General features: G+C 27.7%; 1 protein-coding gene across 4 annotated transcripts in view; it reads left to right on the top strand.

The window, feature by feature from the left end:
* LOC107437530 (orphan steroid hormone receptor 2) overlaps nt 1-12,595 on the top strand; it is a 123,517-nt gene that overhangs the window by 89,022 nt on the left and 21,900 nt on the right. For 2 of the 4 annotated variants that reach the window (XM_043040090.2, XM_016049568.4), the window contains 4 exons: nt 3,314-3,465; nt 7,111-7,351; nt 8,901-9,080; nt 10,536-10,675. In XM_043040090.2, coding sequence (XP_042896024.1) covers nt 3,314-3,465; nt 7,111-7,351; nt 8,901-9,080; nt 10,536-10,675 — 713 coding nt within the window. The remainder of the gene's footprint in view (nt 1-3,313; nt 3,466-7,110; nt 7,352-8,900; nt 9,081-10,535; nt 10,676-12,595) is intronic. The other 2 variants (XM_071187938.1, XM_071187937.1) reach the window with 1 other exon arrangement.

Raw genomic sequence — 12,595 nt, forward strand, 5'->3', positions numbered from 1 at the left:
TTTTTTTTTTCTAAAATTTATTTAGCACTTTGTTTTAAACATACAAATAATTTTTAACGAACTTATTTTTTAAATTTTCTTTCTATACTGTTAGGTAAACATATTGATAAATTTCAATTTTATTTATTTTTTTATTATTTATCTTTAAATTAAGAAATCTTTATTTGTGTGATCATTTTTAGAAAATGTAACAAAACTTGCATTTACTTTTTCATTTAGAAATTGAACATTACGATCGAACTTAATAATTATGTAATTAATTATGCATAATAGTACAAGAAAATATTAATTTGCAAAAAAAAGTTTTTAACACTTTGTTTTAAGCGTATTATGAATTTCTAAACAAACATTTCAATAAATATTTTAAGTAAGATTTGCACATTGCAGTCAATTTATTTAATATCTTTCTTAAGCAAAACATATATATCTTCAAATTTATAAATTGATTTAAATCAATCTGAATATGGAGTTTTGATAGAAATATGACTTTCTGTGCCTTACAAGTAAATGAAATTCAAAAATACTATATCGCGATACATCGCTATATCGCGATGAAAAACTGACGTTGCATCACGATATATAATTTCTAATATCGTCCAGTCCTAGTCCTGTTCTTCCCAGATCACACTATACATACTTGTTTGCTAGTACAAGTATAATTTGTATTTTCCCCTTCTTATAGATAAATAGTATGCAAAAAAAAATTGTAAATAAAAAAAAAGTATGGTAAAAAAACATTAAATAAAAATTAAAAACAAAAATAAAATGTTTTTACAAAAAACATTTTACACTGGTTTTTGTGACGCACAATGCGCAAAGAATAGGACATATTCATTTCATTTATATATTATCAAGAGTTGTTGCCCATCAAAGTTTGCGAAAAAATTTTAAATCAACCCCTATAGGTCAAATCTAATAGTAAGATTAATAAATGTAATCTAACATCGATATTTAAAGAATACAGGTTATTAAAGTCAAATAAAATTAAATTTTTTAATGATTATTTTGCATTTCATAAACAAATCTGACAGAAATTAATATTTTTATTACCTTATCTTTTTTTATTATAATCTTTTCACTCTATTTTAATCCATAGAATTCATAACCTAGATCATTCTTGTCCTAGCAATGTATATATATACAAATTTTGCTTATAATTAAAATAAAACTTCCATGATTGGCTTACTAAAACGATTCGTTCTGTTGTATTGTAAACCATTTAAAGAACGTTAAATTTTAAAACAAAAAAAAACGATACTTTTTATGATTTTTAACAAAGATATTTTGAAGTCATGTTTTATTTTAATGTGTTTTTAATGCACAAAAACTAATTTTAAGATTATAGTTTACAATTTCCATACTAAAATTTAAGGTTGCATGAAATAATCTTTTCTCTCCCTTTCCTTTTCATAAAGGTTTATTACCTTCATGTATAAATCAGGATTTCTTAACATTTTAAATGTGGGGACCCTATGAGCATTGCGCAAATCCAACAAACGCTTAAGACAATTAGCTTCTTCACTTGACTATAATATTCTATTGCAGTCTTAGGGCTTTAATTTTAAATCATAGAACAGTGTGAAAATTTTAAATAAATAACTAACTTAAAAATATTATACAATAATAAAAATGTGTCGTTTTTTCTTCATTAGTATTTGTCTTATCTTTACCTATTTACAAACACATAGTGTAAAAATATTTGGTAATTATAAAATTACTATACTATGTTAAAGAAATATCAAAATTTCTGAAATTTTTGATGACTCCTTGCTACAAGTCCAGCGACCCCTGTTGGGGTCGGACCTACAGTTTAAGAAACGCTGCACCTTCAGAAATTATTACCACTTATTTTTTCAAAGCACGTTGTTGAAGGCCGGGATAGCCTGGTTGGTAGGGCACTGGAGATCCATGTCCAAGAGTTCGAGGGTTTGATCCCCACAGCCTAAGACTCCCTGTGTAGTAAATGGTGACTGATGTGATGCGCGTTAAATCTGTTGAGTCTCAAAGTTCTCCATGTTCCCATAACAAATCAATACCTCGGGGGGTACTGATCCAGGAGTTTCCTTGTCTTCTGGATTCAAAATTACAGGACTACGGAGTTGAACATTAGTTGTCATAAACCCAAAAAATTGGGTCGGCTGTTCAACGTCGGATATAATATATATGTATATATATAAATTAATTTAAAAAAAGCACTTTGTTTGTTTTTTCTAAACCCAATAATTCCTTTGGCGCAATCTGTAATTAATATTTTATACTACATTAGTTTTATCTGTCGGGAAATCTACTGGAGAAACACTAAAAAAAAAAAAAAAAATTAATCCTAAAACTCTTTATTTTGTTAAAAAATTAAAAAAAGTAGTTGGAGAAATAATTTAAAATGCTGAATTTCAAAAAAACGCAATGCAAGCGCTAAAAAAAGTAATAATGATGATTAAATTATTTAAAAGCACAAAAATAAAGTTTTATTCACGATTGTATTTACTAAAATAATTATTGCATGCAACTAAATGAATTTATAAAAAATTGAACCAACTAACCATTTTCTTTTTCACAATGTGAAAATCTATTTTCATTTTCTTGAAAATAAAAAAAAGTTACATTATTAACTGATTACTCTTTCTAAGCTATTATAAATAAGATTTATAAAAATGATAACTTAAACGATAATTTATTTCGAAAAATTTCTCCAAACTTGAAAGTGCACAAACTTTTGAGTACATTAATGGCTAAACACTATGCAATAGTGCATTTAATCTTCAAAACTGTATATCAACAGTGTGTAAAACTGTGTATAACTATCAATAACCCTGGCTTATATTCAAAAATAAGCCATGTATTCTATGGTTAAGCATTTCAATGGGGCAAAGTACATGATTTAGTTTTCTATAAATAACTTATTTAATGTAGAACACATTTTCTGAACACGGGGGACTCCGTTATCATTTGGAATCGTAAAAAAAAAAAGCAAAAATGAATGCACAGTATATATGCAAATAAATATGTAAGCCAGAACTAAAATCCCTATCAAGGAAGGTTGGATTCAAAACATCAGAATCAGTTTGATTGCCGAAATAAACTTGGAACGGTTTCTAGTCAATGTTTTTTTCTGCCTTTGATTTTTCCAGCAATCAAGCATGTTTTGATATTTTTTCCCCCTTTCTCCTTCATAAGAGTTTTGTTGATAAGAGAGACAAGTTTTGATACGTTTCTGTTTTATCATAACTTTAATATTAATTTGCGATCTTGTATATCATTTTTAAAACATGATTAAATAAATCATTTGCATTCTAAAAAAAGGAATCTTTTGCAGATAGTAGTTGTGAGTCTCGAAGTGCTGCGAGTCTTCATAGTGATTACCCAGATAGCCCACAATGCTCTCCTTCAAATCAAAACCAGACCTGTGATAGCAAAGGAAATAGTGAAACAGGTGATGTTAAGGTTAAAGAGGAACCCGCCAGTCCGGTAATTTAAATATGTTTTCTTGTTAAAATACAATTAACACATGTATCTTAACTCTTTCATCACGACGGACGAGATAACTCGTCTTCCAAGAATACTTTCTGTACTCTATTGTTGTATTAGTGAATATGGTTATCGATTGCAATTAATTATTATTTTTTAAACTAAAATAATTAAGTCTTAAAGTCATTTAAATTTATTTTCAGTTTTAGTGCCACGTATGAACTCTAAGCACAAAGGGGCGTCTTAGCCCCTTTGAAAGTGTAGACGATGAAAGTGTTAAAGCCATCTACTTCTGTCGTCATAGTATTAGTTTTCTAATCAGTTTATTGTTAGATCTCTTTCCTATTAAAATAAATCCTCTTTAAGGCAATGACAAACAATATTACCATTTTGGATCACTTTCTACACATACCATAATATTCACGTTGTTAGTAAAGTTTGCTCTTGATATATTGTTTTAGAATTCTTGTCAGAAATAAAGACCAAAAAAATATACTCAATGGGGTTGCAAATTAATATTAATGGTAAATAATTTTAAATGGTATACAAAATACCAAAACCTGTTTGTTTGTGAGTGGAAGACTATTGAAGATCAGTGCTTTGAGAAACACTTTCAGGTTTCAACTTGAAATAAAGCAGTTTTTGATGTTCTCTACACCCGCCTTCCTTAATCGAATTTTGTCAGATATCGCTTGCATTCTTTTGCCTCGTTTAAATATCAGTTACGACCTCCCATGTGTATGCCTTTGCTTTCATTATTGACAAGGATTCTGCAAAGTATGTATTAAAGGTAGTACTTACGACTAGGAGAGTTGGAAAAATAACCAATTGAATTGGAAATTAAAAAAACGTAAATGGAAATAGATTGGTCAAGTTCTACATAAATATGAGAAAGTTAAAATAAAAGAAGATTTTGAGTGGAACCGTCAAGGCAATAGAAAAAGAGGAAGACCTAAAAATGCTTGATGAAGGATAATTATATGCACTAACACTTGTGGGTACATTGTATTTAAATAGTTCCTGAGAAGTTAAATTTCAAAAAGTCAGATACTTAAAATATGATTTCTCAGGAACTATTCGAATGATTTTGCTCAAATTCCGCATTTTTCTATGTAAAATTACATTCTTTGAAATGATACGAAAAATTTTATACCTTACAACTCAACATTTTTTCGGCCATTATTAAATAAAATAATAAAAAACAATAAATAGTCAAAGAATAATAAATAGTTAAAAGTTAGTTTTTGCATGAAATCTTTGGATAAGCAAATTTTATAATTCATAGTGTGTAAAAAAAATTTCAATTCGCTTAAAAAATTTTGAGATGTAGCAAAATAAACAAAAAGTAAAATTAACAATAAGTGGTCCAAGCTTTGGAGCACTCTCTTGACCAAACTATTGGGACCATATTTTCCAGATTGTGGCTTCACCCTACGTTTTGGGTGTTAGAAATCCGAATCTGTCAAAGAAAAATGTATGTTTATTCAGAGGAAGTACGTTTTTGTATCTGATTTCATATTCTAAAATATCGTCAGCACTAATTAAATAGCACACCCACTTGAACCATTAAGATTGGGTCATAGAACCTGAAGATCTGATTATTAGATCAAAAGTTATTCAGGGTAATCCACTTTTTTTGCCCACTGTACATTTTTCTATACAATATACATATGTTTATAGATTTAATGCATGTATGTATGGTCGTATGTACAGTGCGCAAGAGAAAATAAAAACCTTGAGTAACTTTTGATCTAATGATCGGATTTTTACATACCAGGACTCAAACTTAATAGTTAGCTGGTGAGATCACAAATGTGCTAATTAATTTATGCAGACGATATATAATGTTACAAAATTGTGCACAAAACCTACTTTTTCTGAATAAACATAACTTTTTCGGCAGAACTAGAATTCTTACTCTCAAAGTAGAAGGGTCGCCGCAATCTGGCAAATTAGGACCTAATAATTTGGTCAGGAGAACAGTTTAGGGTATGGGCCCCTTAATGTTATTTTTACTTTTTGCATATTTCATCACATCTTGAGAATTTGTTTGCGAAATTTAATTTTAAAAAAAATCAAATAATTAATAGAAATAAAAAAAATAAAAAAAATCTTTCTATAAACGGATTTTATCATTGTGTGCAAAAAATGTTAGGTTTGCTTCAAAAGTTCTTGAGATATAGTGAAATATGCAAAAACTAAAATTAAACATTAAGGGGTCCAAACTTTTGATCTCTCTCCTGACCAAACTATTCAGACCATATTTCCCAAATTGCAATTACCCTCCCGCCTTATTTCAAAGGTTAAGAAAAAAAAAATAATAATAATTTTTTATTTGGAGGAAGTTTGTTTCTCTGTTTGATTTCATAACTTAAAATATCATCTCCCTAATTAATTAGCATATATGAAATCGGATTCTAGTGCCATTTAGATTGAGTCCTAGTACGTGAAAATCTGATCAAAAGTTATTCAGAGTGTTCCTTTTTTTTTCTTTTGCACACTGTACGTACAATGTGGATAAGTATTTTTATACATACAATATATATCTCTATACATATGCATTTATCTGTGTATAATATATTAATGTTGATACAATATATTTATGTATATCTGTACCCACAATACATTTATAAATTTACATACAATGTTTAAAAATTTTCATTTAATTAACCAAACAAGTAAATTCATTTGATTTGTGCTTTACTTAAAAAAGTAATTAATTTCTTACAATTCTGATTACAATGTAATCAAGATAACTTGTAATTAGGTTACATTTGACAATGCTGTAATTATTACAATTATTTGTATTCAAAATTACTAATCATTAGATTAAGATGATTGGTAATCATGCTTGCTTGTAATTCTACATAATGATTATTTTAATCACATTGAAATGTAATTTAAGATTGTGGTTATTTGTAATAACAATTACCCACAATCGCTTTTTATTTTGATTAAAAATTATTGTTGCCTCTTTTTAATGGAAATTATTGTTATTTGTAATTGTAATTACTGTTACAAGTAATTTATTACTATGTACTTTTTATTTATAGTTAATTACAATTGTCGTTTCTGCTGAGCAGTATTTCAAATCATTTGTCGCCCATTTTGTTTTGTCGTTTTTGTTGTTCATGAAATTATTCATTTTGAATTTATTCTTGACTAATGAATAAGGAATAAAGTCTAAAAATAGTAAACATTTTAATCTTTGTTCAAAATATTTCAGAATAATGAATAAATTTTTATTCATTATTCAGAAAGATTTTAACTAATTATTCATTAGTCTTTATTCATTAATTCTGAATGATGAATGACCATCTCTGATATCAGATAAGATTTGCAAGGACTTAAAATATTTCTGTTTTAGATGAAATTCTGCACATGCAATTAATTAGTATTTTAGCTGACAAAAATTTTATGAAAAATGTATTTATGTGTCTGAAATATATTTGTACCAAATGTGAATTAATGATAGTTATATACATGTTTACAGAAGAAAAAAAAACTTTAAAATTGTATGATTTCTGATAGTCCTTGATGTAAATTCTCTTTATCTCATAATCAGTATTTATATGACATAAACATGCAGTGCATGTAATATTTAATCATTATTTTATAATATCTTTTACTCATTTTTCAATTTAGGTGAGCATAAGTGATGTTCTGAAACTTACAAGTGGCCCTGGGCCATTAGATTTAGGCTCTGGGTTTTCATTCAATTCTCTGGGGAAAAGTAGCTCATGTAGCTCAGATTGGGCTACTAAAGTGAAAGAGTGGCAAACTGCAGAGCAATTAACAAGAATGAGAGATGAAGAGCCTTTGTTAAAAAATGGAAACGATCGAAAATTCAATGAACTTTGTATTGTTTGTGGGGATAAAGCTTCAGGTAAACTATTTTATGCATGCATTATTGTTTAAATAAATAAAAAATTTTGGTTTTAACATTAGTTCACTTAATAACATAAAACAATGAATCAATTTTGTCTTCTATGCCATAAGTGTTCTGTCTCTCATTCAGAAAAAAAAAAAAGCATAAGTACTTCCTGATACATTTATAGAAAGTTGCTTGACAACTTTTTCTTTCTATTCCTACTGCTGTAAACTAGAATTTCAGAAAACTGATAAAACAAAACCTATTTTTGAAAAAAAATTACGATATCTAGCAAGAGAAAAATTAATTTTCTTCAATTGAAACTCTACAGCCATTTTCTGCATATTTGTTTATCATATTTCACAAGAGAAATTATTGCAACGTTTTGAGTATTACAGCAATTTTTGTCTGCCTATTTGTTGAGCATATTTAAAGTACAATGCAAATCTTATTCATGTAAAAGTGTATAATTATTTATCACTACAGGCATTTTTATGGAGAAGAAATGTGTGCCAATTTAAGTGGTGATGTATATTCAGTGATGATGGAATATTAAGGTGTGGGTGGAAATTTGTATTGGTATAGTGGGCCAGTTGAAGATATTGACAAATTGAAGATTGATGCTGAAAGCAGAAGGGTGATGAAAATAATACTTGAACCGGATCGGAATTAATAAAAAGCTTTTATTTCATATATTTGCCGAGCTCGAGATACCAAATGTAAATATTATCCATAAGAATTTCAGTTTAATCAATTTTGATTAATAATATTAATAAGGACAGGCCATGGGAGACAAATCCCCCACGACCTGCCTAATCAAAAGCCAAATTAAAAAGTACGCGTAATTTGTTCCCATCGGACACAGAAGCACGGATAGGAGATCCAAAATTGGCGATTTAATAAATTATAACATAGCCAAAACAAAGCCAACCAGCATATCAATATTGCGTTTAAAATAATACCTTGGCGATCACGAGTCGCCAATAAATTTATGAGAATTATTACAACCATGCAACTGAAACATTTTTGCAGATAGAAATTAGAATAATAAAAGTTATAAATAGATTTTTGTTTTGGATTAGTAATGAAATAAAAAGTATCTGTTGCATTGATCTATAAGAGAAGGATAAATATTATATGTTCATGTTCGTTTTAAAAGATTAAGTCTTTGATTTATTTTAAAGGTAATTCTATTAATAAAAATCTGCTTAAGTAATAAGAGATATTTAAAAGATAGGAAATAAATATGTAATGCCAATTGTGGCATCACATATATCCCGAAGTAAAATGCTTTTTGTGTCCAAGTATGCCTTTTTTTAAAAATAAATAAATAAATGTAAAATATTGAAAATTATTCACGATTTTTCAAAGTCTATCTCAATTCTCAACATCCATTTAAACCATTTAAAAAATCTATCAGTGTTAATAGATAATATGAGTATACAAAATCTTTACTTTTGAAATGTATTTATATTTTGTAAATCATGCTTAATTAAGTCTTCTATTTTTCTTATGATTTATGAATTAAGATGATTGCATTTTGATTATTTCCAACACTTTACAGGCCGACATTATGGTGCTGTTAGCTGTGAAGGGTGTAAAGGGTTTTTTAAACGTAGTATACGTAAACAGCTAGGCTATGCTTGCAGAGGAAACCGCGACTGTGAAGTTACAAAACATCACCGTAACCGCTGCCAATATTGCCGTCTTCAAAAGTGCCTTGTTATGGGCATGAGAGCAGATTGTAAGTACTTGCAATTTTTGGACACTTTTGTAAAAAATTTTTGAAGGCTGTTCTTCAAATGCTCTGTTGTCTTAATGAATAATGCTTTTATGCAAATAATTAATGATTTTAATTATTGTTTGTAACAACTATTCATAATTTTAAGGTTATACTTTCTCAACTTGTTACCATCCCTCTCTATGCTAATGATAAAAATAGCACAAAAAGGCAATACAAAAGAAAAGCTCTTAGTTTTGTAAAAAGGAAAAAGCGTATATAGACTACTTTTTAAACGTATGAAAAATTACTCCAACTACGCATTCAAAGGACACTGTACCAAGGCAGAAGCATTTCATGATAAATTTTCTATTATCTAAATAAGTAATTTAGAATTCAAAGTATAGAAAAAGTGAGTTAAGGTAAACCTAGAATAAACCATGAAGTTTAAAAAAAGGAAAAAATTTTATTTCTAAATATCAAAATGCAAAAAAAAAAAAATGTGACTGGATTACTTAGGATTAGTGAGCGCAGAAGTAATTCTGCAATAATTAGTTTGCATTTTGAAAACTTTTTCTTTAGCATTTGAAACTTCATGATTTACTCAAGGTTTACCTGTACCCACTTTTCGATAAATTTTTAAATTATCTAACACCAATAGAGGCAAAACAATATTTGCCATGAAAAGCTTTTTCCTGGTCATAGCGTTTTTTTGGTTATAAAAATTGAAAGCTAATTGAATTTATGTAATTTTATTCAGGTGGGAAATGCTGCTAAACTGAAATGTTTTTTTTTACGTATTTAACTATTAATTCATTTTTAAGTACAAACAATTCTTTTCAGTTTCATATTATTCAAGATTTTTTGTGATAACCGCCTTTACTATATATTTTTAGAATCCTTTTGAAAAATGGAGTAAATAAAGATATTATCAAGTTTTTAAAAATATAAAGTTATTATTCCAATGGAAATCAGATATAATCCTAATATTGAATATATATTAGGTGTTCAAATTAATATTAAAGCAAAGAGCGACAAAAAATATGCTATTGAAATCTGACAGCGTGTTTGTGAAGAACATCTGAACCAATTTGATTACCTGATAAAAGTTGGAACAGTTTTTAAATTTTGTTTTAGCTGCTATCTATAACAATAAAACATGTTTTGATGTCCCCTGTCTTGCCTTGATGAGTACTTATTTATTAGGTTTCGATTGCATTATGTTTAAGACGAACTAAAATATTAATTAGGGACTTTAAACGTGTATACTTTTTTACTTCATCTTTGACAAGGATTTTTAAAATACATGTTAAAAGTGCTCATTAGGGAACACCCTGTATATAATAAAATTTTAAACTTTGCTTAAATTCAATGTACTCAAGCAGGTCTTTTTTATTTTATATTGTAAAAGAGCTTCTAAGAACACTCACCTTCTAGTTTTAGTTTATTGTTTAATCTAAACCATGAATTTTTCTTTAGCTGTCCAATCTGAAAGAAAACCAGCTGATTCTAGAGAGAAGACTGTCACCCCTCCAATGGCGACAAGCTCACAAAGAATCTATGTACGTAAGGATTTCAGAACTCCTCTTGCTGCTTTGCCATCATACAGCTCTTATAAGGTTTGCCTTATTCAGTATCCCTCCAACCACATGTGTCCCCTGGCCTTTTCCACAACCAACCATCAAATATATAAGCATTTTCAGCTTATGTGACTAAATTTATTTGAAGGATTAGTTTCTGAAATATCTTACTCCATTGCATGCTTGCACTTACCTGCCAGTTATTATAATTTGTGACCTTTTTCAATTTAACCCATTCATTATGTAATCATGCATTTTGATTATAATAAATCAACAAGTTCTATTACCTAAAACAAAATAATATACTTAATAATAATTTCATACTTAATTATAATAATATACTTAATTATAATAATAATTTCATTCATTACGAGGTAGAATTATATAAATATCTTTTATCAAGAGCTTTTAGTTTGCCCATTTTTAACTTTGTTACAAATTAGTGATAATTCCACATTTAACTAACGGAATGAAAGTAATATTAACTTACTCATTTATGTGAAACTAACTAAATAAAATAATACTATTTTATCCATCTACTCTCTAAATTTAATTTTGATTTTGACTAGATTTGTTTCAACAAAGCAAAAATTTACGAAAGAACCTGTCACCATTTATTAAATACAAGAACAGGTATCATAAGCAGGAGCTAATTACCAAATTAAGACTGGAAAATTGGATCCGCAATTTTATCTGGCTCGTTAAGGTCTAGTGGCATGCAAATGTCTGAAGCAAACATTTTGATCTCTTAAAATGGAATATAATCATTTAAGGGCAAAAGAAAACTAATTTGATTACTACGTCTAATTTATATTTTTAAAATTCTTTCCAAAAAAAGAAAAAGTATACACATTAGAGGTCACGAAATAATATTCAAGTAAGAAAGAATTGATAGCGCTTTTAAATTTAGGGAGAATGGGAAATAAAAAACATCAAATTAAGTTTGATTGCTTGATGAAACTAGGAAGTTTTATAATAATTGTTTCAGAAAAATCAAAATTTCCAGATTTTTCGTTAATTGCGATCTGGAAGTTTCCTGAAATCTAAGGTCCAGAAGTTTCAAGAAAACACCGATCACATAAAATTCTTGTATATTTTACTTAAAAATATCAGAACTAAAATTTATACTTTGCATTTCTCTCATCTCATTTGTAAATAATTTTTCTGATAGAATAATAAAAGTGATTAGAGATAAAAGTTAACTTATACATAATTATTCATTTAAATTTATAAAGACATTAATTTTTTGAAATGCGTCATCAATGAAATTTTCAGGATTTATGAGTAGGTCTCACAATCTCCCCTATAATTTGAAATCCCGAAATTCCTCAGAAGTGGTTCTTCATTAAATTTCCTTCTGGTTTTGTTTTTCCTTTCTTAAATATTATAGTGAAATGTTTGCTTCAGTCAATGTTAGTATGTGGTTAAAGATTTATTTTAGACAAATTACATTTTTGCAGCAAATTTTTAACACTTAACTTACTCTATTTAGACTTTTGACTGGTTCCATGCATAAATGAATTACATATTAATAATATGTAATGTATGTATTTTGCAGCAAGCTACTTACTTCATAACTAACCTGAGTGTTAATAAATGTTGATAATATTTATCCAACCATCTGTCCTATTACTGAAAGACAAACCTTTGACTATTTATCTATTAATGTACTGATATAATGTTCATTTAACAGAAAACAACGAATATTTATGGTTATTATAAATTAGTTTGATTTATGTTAAATTTTATCTTCTTAACTAAATTTTTTTAGTACTTATAAATTATTTGTATTTTTTACTTATTTTGCTAAGTATTCTGCATTTTGTTTTTTAACAGCATAACACTATTACTCATTCTGACCATAATTATTATTAAAAAGAGCTTTTATTATTATACTATGTGTGTAGTAAAAGTAGTATTATTATACTACTTTTATTATATACTAATTATCGCCTTTAA

Source organism: Parasteatoda tepidariorum, chromosome X1 (genome assembly GCF_043381705.1).
Source record: "Parasteatoda tepidariorum isolate YZ-2023 chromosome X1, CAS_Ptep_4.0, whole genome shotgun sequence".
Lineage (NCBI taxonomy): Eukaryota > Metazoa > Arthropoda > Arachnida > Araneae > Theridiidae > Parasteatoda > Parasteatoda tepidariorum.